The sequence below is a fragment of the Falco naumanni genome, chromosome 5, assembly GCF_017639655.2.
Source record: "Falco naumanni isolate bFalNau1 chromosome 5, bFalNau1.pat, whole genome shotgun sequence".
In the NCBI taxonomy this organism is placed as follows: domain Eukaryota; kingdom Metazoa; phylum Chordata; class Aves; order Falconiformes; family Falconidae; genus Falco; species Falco naumanni.
Window position 1 is genome coordinate 11,918,153 of NC_054058.1, and position 20,220 is coordinate 11,938,372.

At 37.3% G+C, this 20,220-nt stretch overlaps 1 protein-coding gene across 1 annotated transcript in view; it reads left to right on the forward strand.

The window, feature by feature from the left end:
• Positions 1-20,220, forward strand: part of LOC121089667 (potassium voltage-gated channel subfamily KQT member 1-like) — a 511,237-nt gene that overhangs the window by 54,382 nt on the left and 436,635 nt on the right. The window contains exons 6-10 of the mRNA XM_040597076.1: positions 4,599-4,739; positions 11,652-11,762; positions 12,774-12,869; positions 13,725-13,853; positions 16,265-16,424. Of these exons, the coding sequence (XP_040453010.1) occupies positions 4,599-4,739; positions 11,652-11,762; positions 12,774-12,869; positions 13,725-13,853; positions 16,265-16,424 (637 nt within the window). The remainder of the gene's footprint in view (positions 1-4,598; positions 4,740-11,651; positions 11,763-12,773; positions 12,870-13,724; positions 13,854-16,264; positions 16,425-20,220) is intronic.

Consider the following 20,220-nt stretch of genomic DNA (forward strand, 5'->3'; position numbering starts at 1 on the left):
TAAAAGTCTATCATGTGTTTCTGCTTTTAAAATGGGAACACTATTCTTTACTTCAGGTCAGTGGCTAACAGGATATCAGCATCAGTATTATTTTTGGAAATTAACTGTTGTACTCTTTCATGCTATTCAATATGATTTATTAAATGCAGTTATGTGGCGTGCCTTTCATATAGCAAAATTTGTCCACTGTCTTCACAGAAGATGTGGTCCTAGCTTGGTTGTTCTGTGGAAAAAAAAGTATTAGTGGAAAAGCCTTGATAAAGCAAGTCAATTATTTAAATCGTTCTATTTTCTTTGCTTAAATAAGGACTTTTCTAACCAATTCTACAAATAAAAATGCTAACTATGTTATAATAGTATCAAGAAAAGTTACTTTTTGAATGGTGTAGTCACAGAGGTGACTTCATGGAATCTCTTGCATTAGCTTTGTGAACATAATAATAAACGTTTATCATTAGCCTTTAGATCTTGCATATCATACCATATTGTGGAGGGCTAATACTGTGCTATGAATCTTTACATCAGACTTCTAAGTGTGATTCTTTAACCTGCTCTTTATGAGTGTAGATTTTTCCTCCAGATATTGACAAATATTTATGGATTCCCACACAGACATTATTTAATCTCCTAGAATGAAACTTTAAAAAGTCTTGTTCTGGGCCAGAGAATGGGAGGTACTTAATCCAAAAGATTAATTTAATATTAAAAGTTACTTTTCTTCCCTTTATTTTTTCCCCCAGTACTGTAGGAAATTCTATGTCATGATGGCTGTGCAGCATTGATGCACACTGAAGTGCTCCAGTATAAAGCCTACTTTCAGCCTGTACAACAGTATGACTTTTAATGCTCCAAGTCTGTGTGGTCTTCATTTATTATGGCCTGGATATCTAGCTAGGGCAGAGCTGATATTCAAATACACTTTCTCAACATTTACTAAACTCACTGACAGAGGTGTTTGAGAGAATTTTTTCCTGTGGGTGTTAAGAGTTTTAGTCAAGAATCTGGAAATACTGTCTCCAAAATATAACACTTAAGTTTTAAATGTCATAAACATAAATAAGTTCAATGATTTAAAAGGAAAAAAAAATACCTTTGGAGAAGTGATTTTATGAATAAATGCATCTGAAGTTCTGCTAATCCAAAGAAGTGATTATGATGATATAAAACTCTACAGATCTGTAGTACTTGTCAAAGCAGATCACCCACTAACACATTAATAAAAAAAAAAATCAAACACACTGCTCTGTATTGACATTGGACAAGTGTAACTGAAATCCTAGCATGGAAGGGAAAATGGAACCTTTATTCCTATCCAGTCCCTTAAAGAAATTTTTGTTTTAAATTAACAAAACAGAACAAAAACACCTCAGCTGTTTTTTCTTTCCAGGCAGAGTACAAGGCCTTAATTTATTTGTTGAGTTTGGTACTCTTTCAGAAAAAATGGGACCCTAAATCCTTAAACAATGTCAGAAAATAAATTCATGTCTTTGTTACCTGTGAAAATAACAAGCACTTGGTCCTCTGTGGGCCCAGAAGAGCTTTCTACAGTTGTCACCAATGATTTCCATGTGTTTTGGAATTTTACATATAGCTCTATTAGCTCATTCAGGCCCGATTTGGCTAGGATGCACTTCTATTTTCAGCAGGTTGAGCTTATGCAAGCATTTCTTGCCAAAAGCAACAAAACATGAGTCAATATCATATGTGGTGATGGAAAGACATGGAAAATTCATGCAACTTACTGAAAAACGGAGTTAGCCAATCCGGCTAGAGCTTGTAAGCCTCTCAATTAGTTTTACTTATTCATCACCTTGCTTTTGAGGTCTTCTACTCCTTTGAGGAGTCTGTTACTGATGAATTGTGGATCTGGGGTTTTCTTGTATTTTTCCCAAGTGTCGAATTTAATATTGTGTGGTCCTTATTGTAACTGAAAATATAAATCTGTCTAAGATAAAAAAATGTGTTGACTCTAGTCTCTCAATATTCAAATTTACCTTTGTGTATATTTGGTTTTTGTTTTTCTGCTTCCTTTGCATATATGTGTCTGAAAGTCCTTGCTGAAAACACTAATTCTTATTAGGCAGCACTATTTATTCTTAAACTCTTATCTATTAAAATATCATACAAATGTGAAGTTTTAAGGCCTTATTTCTGCAAAATGCTCCTTCCTATGAGATCATGTATCAATTAATACTATTTGACATTGGTAGACACCAATCTATCCATATTTCTTGAAGCATGTATGATTTTAAAATCTGTAGTCTCTCTTACATGAAGTATTTATTAGATAACTGCCATTCTTAATAATTAAATATAGGTATATATTTTCATCTTTCAATACATATGTAACATGGATTGACATTTAGAATAAGTATAAGGCAATTGCATTTCCATCTGGTTTTTACTTAAAGAGTTCAGTCTTTAGGTGAATAAGGCTGGAGCTGAATGTGCCAATGGTGAAATAAGTCAAGTGGTTCTGTTGATGTTTCAACCACTTTGAAAGGATCTCATAAGACTATGCATAGCACTTCTGAAAAGCACATTTTTCTGCCCGCTTTTCAAAAAACCAGCACTCAACACAGAAATATTCCAATTATCATCTACTCTCTAATTCTGTCCTCTGAGACGAAATTAACATTCCTCAACATGTAAAATCTATTAATATCTGAGATGTAAGCAACACACCAAGTGTAACTAAAAGATTGCTGTTGATGTGGCAGGAAGTCACAAATCTGCTAGAGGTGAAAGCGGAGTGTTTTCTTTGTAAGCACACAACAAGAATTAGCCTCCATTTCTGTTGTAGCTTTCTAAGGATCATTGAACTTACAGTCTCAGGTGTTAAACAGTTTCATCCTGCATTGAAAAAATATTTTGTAAGCAAACAAAAAAAAATGTGAAAAATTAGAGAAATGCATATATTCAACTATAAATGTAAACACAAGGAACTTTTCAGAGGAATGATGTCATATCTACAAATACAGAGCGTACCGTCATCGTTAGAGAAAAAAGTGAGAAAAGAATGGTGACCAGCATAGAAATCTGAACTACTGAAAAGTCTTGTTTAGCAAACAGGTCTGCAAAAAGTTAAGGCTTAGATTAAAAGACTTGCCCATGGGCAAAACTGAATACTATCAAATTTCATTATTTAGGTCATTATCAAATGATTAGAGAAAAACTACCTACTTTGCTTTGTGCCAAGATTGCTTAGCAACTTTCTGTATCTAGTTTTAATTAGTGCTATAGCAGAAGGAAGGATATATATAGCTCCTGCTGTTGAATGCAGTTACTAGCTTCCAGGACTACATTTTCCCTGAAAGCTCTTATAATGAAAATAAATAAATAAATAAATAGATAAATAAATAAATAGATAAATAAATAAATAAATAAATAAATAAAAGAGCTGAAGGAGGTTTGATGATAAAACCCAAACCTTCCCTCAGAAATGGTTTGAGAAATGTTGGTAGACTGTTACAGAAAATCTGTGAAAACCTGACATACTTTATGAGAGGAGGTAGTATCCTTAGACAGGTTTCAATTTTAAATTTTTTTGTATAGCAATATTTTAATTCCTCTATTGATTTTGATTCAAGGAAAGAAAAGTAACTTGTCAAGAATTTAAGGAAGGTGCCAATGAAGATGTAGCACAACAATATTTCATGATAAAGGTTGTTAAATATGTGCAAAGAAAATAAATGAATAATATGTGTTAACTATTGAAGCATTGTAAACATTAAGTAATTAAAATAAGCTATTTTCCCTCATAACGAGGTATTGGATTTTCCTGAGGGGTAGGTGAATATCTCATTTGATTATGATATAGTGCTGCTTTGGTAAGCTTATATACAGTTTTGCGTTTGTGATACCACACATTTTGGCTTTTTTAAATGCGCGAGCATATTTTTTCCTGAAAACTGACAATCCTGTATCTAAGTAACATCAGTTCTGATACAACTTTCCTATCCAGAAACCTATAGAGAAACTGGTATATTCATGAGGACTGTATCATGCCCTAACAGAAGGCCCTTCTAATAAACTGGCCTAGCCTCAGTCAGTCTGTTTTTTAGGACAGAAGTAGAGGTTTTATCTTAAGATTTTATCTTATCGTGAAACTGTTAAGGCATCAATATTCAGTTTTAAGCAACCTAAGTATCAGATACACAAGTTCATTGCTTAGATATAGTCATAATCGCAATACACATTTTGCTATTTCTTAACTGTTATTTTAACATACTGTTTATAAAGTGAATTTCTAAAACTGCTTTACTATTTTAAAAATGTATTAACATTTGATATTTGAGTGGACAGCTAAATCGAATGATCCCTATTAAAGGACATGAAACAGGAGAGATGTACCTCCCTACATTTAGCTGTCCAAATGATCTTGTATAAATTATGGCTTCTTGAATTCTTTAGTCTGGTATGAATAGAAAGGAAGTCACTGAACCACCTGTTTTACTGGAAGCAAATTTCATACCTGAAATATAATTTACTAATTTGTCTACTCCGATGCAAAACCCCCCAGATATTTACAGCGTTTTACAATGATAGAATATATATCATGCAAACCTTACGCACTTGTTTGCTTTCTCTTTTAACAGGAACTCATAACCACGTTGTACATTGGATTTTTGGGATTAATTTTTTCATCCTATTTTGTTTATCTTGCTGAAAAGGATGCAGTTGATGAGGATGGAAAGACAGGTTTCTCTAGCTACGCTGATGCCCTTTGGTGGGGTGTGGTAAGTCTTTACTATCAAAATACATGCACAAACTTAGTGCACGAGATTTTCTGCTGAAGTCATGATCTGTTTAAAAAAATCTGGCCTTTCTATTTTTGCAGAACATATTTCTGTAGGGAAGCTGTAGGAAAGAAAAATATAATAAATACAATTAAATTATTTTGGCATTAAACTTTATTGTGAAAGCATGAGAGCAAGTCCTTAGAAAAGGTCATTGAATGTTTACAGATACAAAAAGTCCACATAGAAATTCACATTTCAAAAAGAGTAGAAATATACTCCAAAAGCTATACCACTTCTTTTAAACTCTACTTAGTTATCTGCAAAAGGTGCATAACTTAAGAAGTATATTTGTTGAAGTTGAGTTAATGACTCTATTTTTTTAAATCTTTCTGTGTAAAGCTCACTCTCTCAGTAATAATGCAGACCCTGATGGAGGTTACAGGTTATTGTTTGTTTTTTTTTAAATAATTCTATGATTCACTCTAAAGGTAAATAGGTCCATCAAAAGCAACTGGAAAAGCTTCACAGATTCATCAACTACTTTGGATATCAACCGTCAGTCAGAGTCAGTGCAAATCTTTGGTGAAATAATGAAAAAAACATCATTAAGGGGGAACTGGGATTTTGAGAACATTGTGGTAATTATTGTGTGCATGCCCAGAATCAGTTTACAGAGGAATAGACAGCTATGAACAGAATAAGAGACCACATTGTTTCCACACTCCCTTCATATGGCTCTTCTCATCATGTTTCTCACTGTGACTCATGCTCACATTCCTTATTAGTTGTTGCACGAATCATCTCTTCTCTTGTGGCCCCTTTTCCCACTAGTGAACTTCATATATTTTATGAGTTGACTGTCTCATTCTGACAAACCCAAGGAGATCCATCACATCAGTGTTAGTGACAAAGAAAAAATGAGAGGACTACAACAGATGCAGAGCCACCAAGTTCCAGAGAGAGAAGTATATTTTTCAAGAGTGATTTGAAACTCAATAAACTGGATTTGTTCTTAGATAATAGACTTGAAAAATGCCAATATATTTATTGGGCCATAAACCAAATTTTATCTGCATCCAAATAAACTGGTAAGTCTGGGAAAGCAGACAAGAAGTTCCTAATAGATATATGTGTCTAACCCTTAACTTAGATGTTGTGTAAGCCTCTACTTCAATGAAGTATACAGAAATATAGTTATATTACACGTAGCGTGAGTTACTACATTTTAAGTGGTTCATTATATTAAAACATATAAATTCCTGTCATTAGGTTGTCAGGTATTAAATCATCACCTATGGTTGTGCAAAACAGTACAAACCAAGAAGAATCTAGTAAATAAGAAAAATCAACTAAATGGCCAGTTGGACCTGATTATCTAATGTGCTGGGAAGAAACCATGAACTAGCCCATTCAACAATCTCTTGTTAAAGTCCTCAATAGACATATGGTAAAATTTTCAGAACATAAAATCTCATTATTATAGTAATGAGATAACCTCTAGCTAGTGGAGGAAATAATAAATGTCCCAGAAGCACAGATTGTGCTGTATTTTAAAAGCAAAAGTAATTTTAGGGTGTAATTGATGTTGTGAAAGATACCCCCCCATGTCTGCTTTAAGTAAACAAACCAGTACACAGGCTCACTTACTCTGCTATTGTTTGAGCAGTGCAGCTCAAATACACATTTAAATGACTGAACACAGTGGAACACAGCTACTGTTTCTGTTTTTACTAATGGTCTAGCTGAATAGTCTGTGAAGTATGTCTAACTAAAAGTGGGGCTGCCTGCGGGAAGCTCAGCATCTTTAGGGGCTCCTATAAAAGTTTGTGCTAGTTCAGCTAGACCTATGAGAAATCTCTCATAAATTTTTTTAGCATAGTGAAGTTCCAAAGTTTGTAGTAACATGTGAATTAGAATTACACCAGTGAAAGAAATGGAAAGCATATAGTTTGTAATAAGGAGATCTTAATTTAATATGAAAACATTAGAGGATGTGATTCATCTGCACAATGTCTTTGGTGTTTCATAAAGTAATTCCTAGTCTTGTAACTGCAAAAGCTAGAAATACCCAAATTCAAATATGAATGGGAGGGTAAAAGAGCCCCTTATCAAACTGAGTGGAGTAAGGTAGAGTGGAAAACAAAAAAGGATTTTCAGCAATCCGTTTGGAAACTAGCTATGATTTTTAGCATCCGGTTCTACCCATGTATATTCATGCATGTGTTATTCATGCATGTAATAAAACTTCAGTGTGAAGCCAGTGTACTTTTTCTACCTTTCCCTCTTATTTTGGGGGTTTTAATGCTTGTTTTTTTAGCTCTAGTTATCAAGAGCTTGCTTTATGCATTGAATGTTTAGGTAGAGATTACAAAATATTTTTAAATGCTAGAATCTACAGTCTTGATTTGAGTAAAATATAAAAAACGAAGTTCAAAAAAGTCGGGATGTGTTTATATAAGCATATTTTGTTAATATTTTGGGCTTCAGGAATTTAAAAGGAGTTCAGTTATGAAGGGCAACAGATAAGTTTAAAATGCGCATTACCTTGCTGAGATGACTTGGAATCTGTATTTCAAAGTGTATGCATATGCCTTGCAAAGTGTTCAATGGGTTTTGTTGTTGTTTTCTGAAACTTGACTTGTTTTGTGTAATAGCAAGATAAAATCAGCTTTGTTTTTCTCTAGCAGTGTGAGGCACATGAAGAACACTGTTTAAATTGTTTAAGCTTTTCAGACGTCTAGGCCTCCTCAGCATTAGTGAGTCACGGTGCAGGTGCAGTTCACAGCTGGGAACAGTGACAAAGGACAAAGTGAATCAGTTTCTTTTTCTTTTCAAATCTTCTGTAACATAGAAACACAGATGTGGAGTTACTAGGGAGTGAAATTTGATTTCACTTTTGCCTTTCAAAACTGAACCATAGGAAAAAAGTCTTGGTAGCAAGTATTTGAACGTCTTATGTGTCTGACAAAAACCACAGAGTGTATTATGGGTAACATTTTGCTTTGAGTAGAAAGTGCAAGCTTGCTGAACTTGATACAAATGACCTGAAAGCTTTAAATATGAAGAAAAGGGAAAATAAAGAATGAATGAGAGTTGGAATTAAATGCTAACTACATTCACCCGCTCCAGTTAAATCCAAGGTTGTTTCACCTAGATTTGGCAGGCACACAGATTAAACTGCAAAGACCTATCAAAGTCTTGTGGTATTTTATATGAAGCCACTTTCAGAAGTTATAGCATGTTAGAACACATGCAAAAGCATTTCCAACAGCATTGTCAGTCTGCCAGAACTGCAGCCCATGTCACAGCAGTTATTCTGTTCTTTCTGGGTATTTTTTCTTAAGGAAAGAAGGGCATGTAGGAGGCTTCTCTTCTGGACATGGCACTTCCATGCTCGTCTCTTGCTTATTGGTTTTGCTGCAAACTGGACTATTCTGTACCATTGAACTTGAGTGAAATAGTCACTCCAGTAAATTGCTGTTATCTGGCAGAGGTATTTGGGAGCAATTGCTGACAATTTCCAGCAGTAAATCTCCATGCCAGAGGTAGCAGTTTGAACCCCTTTATACTTCATACATTTTTTGAGGTGTGCAGTTCTGACTCTTCAAACTTCAGGACACCTGCCTTATCTCAAAGCATGTGAGAAGCTCTGCTGACTTGTACTATATTAGAGTTCTTCCTTTTTTGAAGTGTACATATATGTTTTCAAAGCCTGTTAGAGCATCTGCATACCAGCTGGCATGTGCCATGGCAAATCTGTGTTACAAAGGAGGTGTCATTTTCCAAAGCCTAGTTATTAAACATTCTCTGAGCAGATAACTAATAACTTTTGGATATACAGGTAGAAAAAGATTCTGTTGTCATTAAGAAAGCCAGAGAATTACATTATTTATAATCCTTTCCACATACTTCAGTGCACTAATTAGATTACCAAGAAGTCACCCTCTTAAGGTAGCCAGGGAGAAACATTCTGAGACATGTTCAGGCACCTGCAGGAATCTGCCAGCCAAATGCCTGCTGTAGAGATGGAAAATCATCTTTTCTGTGGTTACAGCTTTCATGCTGTCTTCCATAGTAACGCTAAGGCAGCTCAACATTACTGCAGTTTGTTTTTAAGTCCTGAGTGCTGGAGAACTCAAAAAACCCCCAACAAACCAAACCACCTAAAAAACCAACAAACCCACAAAAAAACAAGAAGCCTTTCATTAGAAAAAAAAGAGAGGAAAAGGAAGGAAAAATCCCAGACTTTAAGGGGTCATCTGGGTGCACCAAGGAGCTGAAGTGCCGTTAAAGAAAAGCTGCTTTAACTTCCTCCACTCCCCAGTAACACGTACTGTATTTCAAAGTTGAAATTTGGGGGGTATATTTTAATTTTGGGGGGGTGGAAAACTCATCTGTTTGTACCGCTGGTAGTACACAGCAATGGAGTCACTTCATGGGCAAGCCACATTAAATCTGGACAAACGCCTGGCAAGACAGAGCTCCTGCTGAGAGCAGTTTGCGGTTCAAAATAATATCCATTAAAGGATCTAGATACTACAAAGTTAACTTAATCAAGTGAGAAATTCAGGATGAATAAACACAAGCCTTTTTTTTTTTTTTTAACTTGGAAAAACTAAGTTCAATAGTATTTGGTCATTTTTTTCCCCTGAAAATTTCCTTTCCAGTTGTCCAGAACTGCTCTGAGAGAAGGAAATATATCCTTCCCGCATTTTATTGCTGATAGCTTCTTCTGAGAAGCCTGTTTTTGCATAATCAAAGCATTTGTCCGCAACTTTTCCCATAAAAGATAGTATTTCCACATCTTTTTTGTAGTTAGTGTAAATTTACGTATTCCTTTAAGTCTGTTCTGGTTGTATTTCTGCTACCATTCAAGGCAAAGCGAAGGAAGTGGGACTAGGTTTAGGGTTGGTGCCCCCAAACAGAAGTACATTTTTTCTATTTAAAGCTTTCCCCCATAGCTGGTATTGGTAGCAGAATTCTTCATTTCCTCATCAGAAGTATTCCACTTCTTAGGGGTAGAAGTCATCTTTCTTGTGCTATTTTATTACAGTGTCGCGTCTCTGAGTATGCTAAACAGCTTTAATGACTCTGAGCAGCCACACCTGGGACAATCCCCAACACCCATGACCCAGGACCTCTCTTCAGGCTCAGCCCTGGGTGCTTATTTCCTGCCTGAACTGGTGTCTAGTTCAGCCACGATCTGATCATCCAGAGCTCAACCTATAGGCTGACTTCCATACTTCACCTCAGATTTAACCTATGATAATGCCATATGATTTAGACTCTCTGTTGGACACAGATGCTGTCTGTGAGTCTGTCCTGCTCTGGGGCTGGGCTCAGCGTGGTGATACCCCTGTGTGGCCAGCTGTGGGGTTGCCTTGGCATCCCTCCTTGGGATCACCTTCTGTTGGGGAGCAGCTGGCCCTTGCTGCATTACAAATGATTCTGATGGGCCAGCCTTCACCTGGACTATGATACCCATCACATCACCAACCCTTTACTGACCACTGGGCTCCTAATGAATTCTCTTTCCACCTGCTGAGGCTCATCAGCAACAGTCCCAAACCTCTGTCCGACTCCTTGCCTATGTGGCTTTTCAAGGATGACTTGACACCCACACAGTGATTTAGTCCCTCAAGAGCAAGTCCCTACCGATCCCAAACCTGTGTAAGGACATGCCTTGATGAGCGGGGAGGCTTTTGCCATGGCCCTGGGGGCACTAATTGGCTTAATGACCCTGAGCAGCATCACCTGTGGCTTCCACCCACACCCAGGGGTTCTGTTTAAGCCCACCACTCTGCAGAAGGAGAGCTGGTTTCTACATCAATGGTAGGGGTGTCTGGCTATGGAGTTCCTTGATCTTGACTTCAACTCATCTTGGCTTTACCTATTCCATGGGGACATGCATGCTGGTTACTGGACCTGATCCTAATCCTGACCTGTGTGTAAATTTTCTGGCTTGATGTCAGACCTGCCCCACTGCTGTGATATTGCCTTACAATCTGGACTGTTGGTTGGAGCTGGCTGCTCTTTCTGTATCTGTTTTGCTTGGGTGCTGTAGGACTGGGTCTTAACTGGGGAGGCACTGCCTTGCTGGCTGTGTTATCTCCTTTGAGTCTGGACCCCTTGTCCTTTAGGGAGTACCTGGCCCTTGCTGCAGCCTAATAAGCAAGGAGCCAATCCAGGTACAGTAATATGATGTATTCTGTGGCTTAAACATAACTTTGAGTGGCAAGAAACTGGGGGGGCAGGGGGAAGCTGAGCATGGGGTTTGGCTCTATTTAGCTTTTGGTTGTCTAGCATGTTTACTTTGGGAAGTAATGTCTTCTGGACTAGTTGTGCGTTCCTCCTCTTGTTACAAAGATTCAGCTTGGATGATGTTCCTTCTGTCACTTTTCCTTCTTGTTGGTGTAGGGCGTAACTTACCCTGCCACAGCTAGTGTCTCTGCCTGACTGTAGGATTTGCTGATGTCTGTGCATGGGCTGTGTGCAAATTGGCACTTTCAAGGCTTTCTTTTCAACCCTGTGAAACTACATTTTAAAAGCAAAAGTGGAAAAATTGCAAGCCTATGGTTTCAAGCCCACAAGCCCAATCCTTGTGGTTTTGGGAGGATGGAAGCAGCCAGCTACAAACTGTGAAACAGTTGTACTGGGTCTAGACTACTGTTGCATCCAAAACAGTGGCCATGCGAATACTTGCAGAAGAATATAAAACCAGGATAAAACACTTTAGTGTTTAGCATATACCTGTGGTCTCTTTATGCATAAATTCAAACACTCTTGATACATATGTATCTTGTAATACTGATTTTTTTTTTTTGCCTGCTTTTGGGGAAGAGAGAGAAAAAAAAAAAAAAAAAAAAAGAGTACTGCGTTGTAGTGAATAAAATGTTTTTTCTGGCCTAGGTAACGGTCACAACAATTGGTTATGGTGACAAAGTTCCCCAGACGTGGATTGGAAAGACAATAGCTTCCTGTTTTTCAGTATTTGCTATATCTTTCTTTGCTCTGCCAGCGGTAAGTAGAACATGGATCACTTTATTAAGGTGTCTGTCTGCCTTGGGCTCACAATTAGGTAGCTTTAAATTGGTACTTTTGATAGGAAATAATGGGGTTGGGTGTTGCTTCAGAATGTTCATGCACATGTTCTCAAGTGTATGTGTGTCTGTGCACACATATTCAAATGAATGAAACTACTATATTCGTACTGCTATCACTTTAGAGATGTGGCCTGGAAAGGAGATAAGAATTTCACTACTCAGAGAACTGAAGCTATTCTGTGAGATAGAGAGAAATGCATTTTTTACCGGCATGTTGGTGCCAGAGATGAAACCGCCTTATTTTCTGCTGTTCTGTGATTATACAAGAACAATTTGGGGTCCTGCAAGGCGAGGAACACTACCACAAAGCAGAGGTCTAGGAAACTGCATCTGATTTCCTATATGGTAATATAAAGCATTTTGGGGCTTTTTTGGAATAGGGGGAAAATAAAGAAAACACCAAAACAATTAGAAAAGACAGAGTATCTCTTCAGTAAATATCAGTTTTAAAGAAACACTTTAAAAATCCATTTTTTAAAAAAAAAAAGAAAAAACATATATTTGACTACTTTACTCAATTTGCCTGGAAAATCAAACTGGGTTCTGACTTTAGTTGTGGGGTTTTTTTTGTGGCAAGGAATTAGGAATAAGTGCAAAGAATAGCTGTAGATCAGTTGTATCACTGGTATTTACTTCTACCGTTGTGTAGGGTTGCCTTTGGAATGTGACAACCTCTGTGAATGCCTCTGACTTCTGTTACTTGTAGATCACAGCAATAAACACATGCTGTTTATTGAAATTGCATGATGGCAATATCAAAATGCTCAAATTTATTTATTGAAATAGAATTCTGTCAGTGTGGATGTCTGAAAATTTGGAACTTTTTCTAAGGGGGTCTTTTATGAAATGTCTATTTCATACGCTAAGTATTTGGTTTAGGCATGTGAAGCTATATTGGAGTGTGACTAGTAATTTTGGTTATATTTAGGGTATTCTGGGGTCTGGTTTTGCCCTTAAAGTTCAGCAGAAGCAACGTCAGAAGCATTTCAATAGACAAATCCCAGCTGCAGCCTCTCTGATTCAGGTAAGGCCCCTAACAGTAAAATGCTTAGGAGACTATTGGTGAAGGAGTATGACCTAGCAGTTAAAGCACTGAGAATCACAGTTACTAGACTTCTGTAACTTGTGTTTAACCACTTTGTCTTTTTGATCCACTTCAGTCACTAGAGCAAATTATCTAATTATCTGCCCCCCTCTTATGAGGGAGCATAAGAGGCTTTACTAATCTGATAGTCACAGGTATAATGACACTAACTGGTTGCAATGAGTCTGTTTGAGGAAATAGTAAAAAAAAGTTGTGATAATCTTTAATTCCTAGCTTTTTTAATATTCCCTTAGATCCTGTGCATCTGCCAAAACCTGAGGTGATGAATATGTATACGCATACATACACCTCAGCTTGGGAAAATATCCCAGCATAATATTCTACATGATAATATAAAGAATGCAATAGTGTGGTGCACAAATACTGAAATGTGGCACACTGCAGAAAAAGGGAAATATCAGCATTCTATGATGCTTGTGGGGGTTCACTCTGAGGGTTGTGTTGTTGTTTTGTTTTTTAAAAAAACACACCTGTGGGCAGGGTTAGAACCTGGCTCCTAAGGAAAACATTACAAAGAACATACTTAAGATCACTGTGTGCTGAGTGTATGATTCCTTGTGCAAATTTACACTCACCACAGTTATATACAGGGAGGGTTATATTTTATCAGGCATGGTTCTGTGGTATAGCACAGTGATTGCATCTGGAATCCTTTGCAGCATATTTACATTGATTGAAGAAGATTTTTATGTCAGCAAAACCTGACTTATCTGTCCTGCAGGACAACAGTGACTGCTTATTCACTGAGTTTATTGGGTTTGAGTTTTGTTATAGACTTTGTGGCGGTGCTATGCAGCAGAGAAATCCTGCAGTTCTACAGCGACGTGGAAGATCTATGTTACACCACCGGTGCAAAATACCCCCAAACCACCAGCGCCATCTAGCCCTAGTCTGAGAAAACAGGTAACAGAGTTGGCAGAACTGTCTTCTGTTCTTGCTTTTAATTTGGCGTAACTTGCCAAAATACTTATGAAGTGTTCAAGGACTTCGGAGACCAGAAAGGCATTTACAATGGGACACTTGATTGTTTTCCTCGTGCCACATCATGGTTAATTTAGTTTTTTGTTAAAATATTCCCAAGGGACAAATGTCTTCTAATTTTAAATTTGCCCTGGTGGTCAGACAGGTGCCAATTGTCTGTTGGTTTATCCCCTTTGAAGTCTCCTCTACCTTCTCAAAAGGTAATGATGCTTTCCCAGTTTGCATTCATTTTGTGTTCATACAGGAAGAAAGGGGAAAGCTAGCTTAAAAATTTGTGCTCACATTCAACATGTGGCTGATGGTATCTATGCTGTTCTTAAGTACTTTTCTCCATAGTACTTTTATTTGGGCAAACTTCTGAGCTATGGCTGCAGTCAAGTGGAATAGTGTTTGTCTACACAGATAGGGCTGCCTAAACATAGTCATGTAGTTCCATTGGCAAGCTTGCCTGGTCTTTGATACCCCTTCTAAAAAGGCCCAGGTCTATACCCAGGGTTTCTAAAGTGTTGTTATGCACCTGGTTTTGGGCAGTGAAATCCCACTGATGCCTGTTGCCCAGCAGAGGATTGCAGTACCATTTTCCCACAGCATGTGTAGAAAGATGTAACTGCATGATCTGTGTGCATGTATAAGTTTTGGTATTACAGCAGTGCAATTACTCAGTGTTAAGCAGAGTGTGACTTTGCCATGAGACTAGCCACTTCATAACTGGAGGCAGAAAAAACAGGCGGAAAGGGGTAAAGCTGAAGAAAGTTGGGAAGAATGTTTTGCTGAAGAGCAAGCAATCCATGGTGGGAGAGCTGGTTTAAAAAAAAAAAAGCTTTAGTGCCCTTAGTGGTTTGGGTTTTTTTTCCCCTCTGTTTCCCTCCTGAGAGAGGCTTCCCTAATGTATTTAACCTGAACTACCTTGTGAACTGTTAACCCCGAATCAAGAATATAGTGGTGGTTCTTTCATTTCTTACCAATGGATCATTTTTGCTACTCAAAGGAGACTAGTTCTTTCTCTACCTAGTCCTTTATTTTAAAGACTTAATTGTGTATTGATCATCTTGTGCATGTTGTAGCACTTTGTTCCCTAGAGAATTCCTGGTTTCTTTTCTTGCTATGAGAGCCCATAAGCTTTGGTTTTAGAAGCATTTTGATGTGTGGCAGTGCACCCACTGTCTACAATAAATGCTCATTTCTACCATTTTTCATGTCCAGTTTGATTAAATTCAAACATGTTTTTGTTTAGCTGCAGAGAAGAATTAATTCGAAAAGACTTAATGCAGGCTGTAATAAAGTAAGAATTGGGTTACTTAGACCAAGTAGCATTATCCCATTTGTGAATATCTTGAGCCTGCAGCTGTTTGTGTTGATATGTGTAAATACTTGTTCTCTCTGATGTTTCTATCTGCTAACTGTTTAGTGGTCACACCAGAGGCCAGAGTATTTTGCAGAATTGAGTGCAGTAACCCTATGGCTCAGCTGCCTGTCAGAAGGTTACTGTAGCATCAGGTAAATTTAAGTATGGCTCCATCTTTGTTTAGAGGTGTGTGAGTAGGAGAACCAGGTAGGACTAGAGTCAAATGGTAGGTAGTCATGAAGGCTGGAAATAAATGGTGATGTGACAAGCAGTATTTATATAGCTAGGTAGTGGCAGCATCCAGGAGGCAGGCAGCACAAGCTACACAGTCAGTATATGACTGGCTGTTAAGTTCATCACTTCTAGGCTGATCACAAAGGTAGATGAAGGCCAGCCTTGGTTGCAAGAAGATGAATCCAAACTTTCATTATTTTTTTTTATTCTTATGTACCAATTGTAAGGTGTCTATTAGGTTGCCTCAGGCTTCTAAAATCAGGACATCCTTGACTTTGGAGGCAGGAGGAAGGTTTTATCTTCTTTGAATGTGGCTAATTTGGCATTTTTGGTAAAAAGTGAAATTTTCTTTAGTTGATAAGGCTGCACATTGCCTAGTTCATAATTCAAAATCTATGGTTATGTTTAATTAGAGCTTCAGAAAGCTGTTACAGCCAAGCTGTGTATACTCAAGTGATTAGTATTTTGGTTGCCTTGAATTTTGGATCCAGTTTGAGAAATCTTACTTCCAGATTTTCAGATTGTGGTAGGCACCTTCTACTAAGAATCAAATTCTTAACAGATTTAAGTTCATAATTCAGAATCAGTGACTCTGAAAACTTCAGCCGAGATTGTAACATTTTCACTGAATTTCAAATGCATTCTTTAAAAAAAATGCAACTTCAAATGAATTTACTATATAGTGAAGTTCATATGTGTAGCTGTCTGGTTTTTGATAGTATCTTCTCATATCATCCCTCTTCTGCTACCACAGGCTAGAAGATACAAAAGAAAAGGGAAACTAGGCTGTGGTAATGGTTCTGCACCTGTAATAAACCCAGGAGAGAATGTCTTGTCTGTTCCACAAATTACTTATGATCACATTGAACGAGACTACAAAAAAGATGTGTCTTTCTACATCGATGAACCAGAAGGTAATTTACTTTTACTTATGTTCAGGGTAGCGTTTTCTTAAGAGACAATGTTAAAGTGAATTGAACTGATGAAGGGAAGATTTCAGTGAAAAAATTTTAAACTAATTGGGAAAGCAAGGTGCCTCGAACCAAGGACAATTACGTAACAAAAACAGGGGGAACGCAAATTAAAGGAAATCCTTAGATTCATATGGTGTAAATATCAACAAAGCTTTATTTGTTTATAAAAGTTACCTTGATTAAGATGTTTGATATACTGTTAATTCTACTTTTAAAAATTAACTTAGAGGTGGATGGAAAGCTTTTTCAGATCTAGCTCACCTTTAAACTTTACTGCACATAGAACCTGAAGGAAGGAAAATAAAACAGGGAAAATATCTACTTGTTGACAGCACCACCTTAAACATTGTGCAAATAAATTGTAATAGCTAAATTTTTATGCCTGTTCCTAGTCAACTGAGAGGTTTTGATAAGTGGGTTTTCTTAATTTGAAATGTTGTGTGCTGCTATAAGTATTTCGATCTGGAAACTGGCTGAATTTCACTGCTGGGCTAAGATACTGCTTTGTTTGAAGTTTTTTTAATTAAGTTTGTAGTGGAAATATGGGTATGAAATAGTATTGTTTACTATAAAGTGAGGTTTTTTGAAAGCTAGTTTTCCCACCTTTCCTTTGTCTGATGGAGTTGGGTACACTTGTGCTAGTTCTGGATTTGCCAAGTCTTTAGCATAAAAGGGAGATTGTTTCCCCATAGTATGGAACATAAGTCGTCAGACCTAGAGGTATGCAAAGCCTTGCCAAGTTAACAGAGATGGCCAAAGGTGCTGTCTCTAGTCAAAGGCATGTTTTCATGTGGTGCTTTGACCTAGGTTTTCACGTCTTTGACAAACCTGAACATCAACTCTATAAAATTGCTACTCTCATGTGACAATGAAACAGAAAATTTCAGCCTGGAGAGGGCATAGCTGTAGCCTTGATGTGATGGTTTCTTTAATAAAAAGTACTCTAAATATTTTTTCTCCCAGAGGGCATATGCAGTGTCTTCTGTACTGAACACAATTAAAGGCAGGAGTTTCACTAGGTTGCTCTGACTTTACAGAGTTGCTACATTGGAGTGTCAATGCAACTTCTGTAATCTATGCTAGAGCAGAGAGAAATGGAATACCAGGGATCTGAGAGCTGTGGCATATTGAGACACATCCTGTAAGGGGTAGGAGCACCTGGCTCTCACAGGGATTTGAAAAGACCTTCAAACCTCTGCTTCATGCAACTAATAGCTATGAACTGCCATTGTGGGAGGAAGAGTTTCTTTCCTTCACTGATGGAGGTTTTCATTACCTCAAGTTCTTCCTTAGGTTTTATAATCTTATATAGATCTTGTATCTGTCAATTTGAGGTCAGAATGCTTTTGAGCAGTGGTGGTATTGTTTGTAATTTCCAGTGTTTTTATAGGGTTCTGGGAAAGGGGGTGAAGGGTGTGATATATAAAAAAAGTTGCTACCTTAACTGTATGTCTCTTAATAGAATACTATGTTCATTCTCAGCATGTTTATTAAAGCTGTGCAGCTTCCCCTGCTGACCATGTAACAGCAGATTTTGCTGAGCATGTTTTGATACTGTGGTATCTGTTGGTGTTGGACAGAAGCCGTGAAGTGTTGTGTAACTTGTAATATTACTGAAGTCAGTTAAGATGCTAAGGACTATGTTTGTATTCATGACTCTGCCAGTGCACATTTATTCACTTAACTATGAACATTTAAGGAACATAGTTTAATCTGAGCAAAGCTGTGTGCATCAGAGGGAGGAGATAAAAAAGACAAGCCTGTATCTTTTTTTGCCTGACAGTTTGGTAACAGAGGAAGATGAAAGAATTTTTTCCACTTTTTCTGAAAATATCTTTTGGTTACACCTATAGCTGGTCTAATTCAGTCTTGTTTGGAGACAGCCATGCATATTATTCCCTTACCAATTAAGTTTTATCTATTTTTTTCATTCTTTCACACTTTGCCTTAGCCAGTGTCAGGGGTAAGTCACACTTCATTTGATTTTTCCAATTCATTCCTTCTGCTACAAAGCTTCCAGGAATGTAGTTGGCAAACTTAATTGCTCAATTGACTGAACATTCTTGACACCTCGAAAGTTTAAACCTGATTTCTCTCTGTGAAGTTCTCTTTGCCAGAATTAATAGGCTTCTATTCCTGGGAAGTGGAAGTACTAGGCTTCAAGCCTGTAAATTGGGGTATTTTTTTCTTTCAAAAAGCTGGAAGTAGAAAAGGCAGAGAAAATAATAAAAAAAGTAATTGAAAAGGGCAATACCAGTTTCTATTTCAGTGTTATAGTGGAATATTTTATTCATTGGTTGTGGGGGTGGTGTTTGACAGATGATGGCAAACCGAGGTTGAATTAGATCAGTTCTACAGGCCTGACCTAGGAGGAGCAGAGCTGTTGCTTTAAAACAGCTCTTCTAGTCTGCTGCAGTGATCAAACGTGAAAGACACTGTAGGGAGTCCTGAAACAAATGTTTGACAAGCACAGCCAAGAGAATAACAGTCCCACTAAGAAAATTCCTTGTTCTGGGCAGAAATAGACTGAAATAAAGTCAAAATTTCCTTGATAGAGAGGTTTACCTTAATTCAGGAACTGGATTGTGTAAGCACACTTTTTTTCATTAAAATGTTTTTTTTCTTAGGATATTCTGTTCGTGTGTCCATGTCCACTCAGCATCCTCTTGGCTTGCTCAAAACTTGCTTAAGAGGCATATCTTTCAAAGCTAGGAAAAAATGCTTTCCTTTCTATCTGAAGAGGGTCTGAGAAGAGGGAAGCCTTAAAGCCAAGCTATAGATATGATCAGCATTAAGATTTCTGAGATACTTGTGTATGTGTAATAATAAACATGTATTGAACAGTGCAGAATGTAGGAACTGAATCTTTACATACCATAAATGATGGAATCTTGACACAAACACTGATAACTTAAAAGGAGAACAGTTCCTGACTTAGTTCTGCACCAAGCATGGGGTTTTGTGTGTGACTAACGTAGGGCTCTAACACTAAGAACTTGGCATCCTTGCAGGAATGGAAAGGCTGGACGTCTTCTGCATTGTTTCCTTGTATGAAATCAAACCTCTCAAAATGAGGAAGCTATTTAGCTGTTCTCCCAATTTCTTTCTAAAGCAAACATTGATTTTTGGAAAAACAATTCTGGAAAATAACTGATGCTGAAGATACTTTAGTGCAGTATACTCTTTCATGGATATCTATTGCTTCTACTGAGGAACTCTTCATACCAAGGTGTACAGTTTAATTTTTTTAGTGATTAAAAACACTCGGTGATCTCATCCTCGCCTGAGATTATAGCTGTAACTGTTCTTTACAGTCATGAAATAAATCTTTACCTGTACTTCTGTCAACTGTTGCATACGTGCTCCCCTGCGTTGGGGTCTGTTATCAGGATGACAAGAGATGTATAAACTCTCTGGTGTCTTAAGTGCCTTCATTAAATCTTACCAGGAACATTAAAGTATTAGGATGTTAGTTACTTACAATAGAAAGAGTGAGTGGCAAGTTGTAAAGACTGATGGAAATAGAAGAAATAAAAGTAACATTTGAATGTAACTAAAATCTTTTACATTCACTTGAGTTTCATCTCCAGATAATGGCTATTCTCTGCAATGTATGCTTCTTAAAATGAGCTGAATAGCTGTTTCATAATGCTTTTTATTAGGGAGGAAAAAGTTATAAAAACGTGAAAGTTTTTGGACCTTGAAGGTCAGCCTTCTGGGACATCTCCAGCAGATG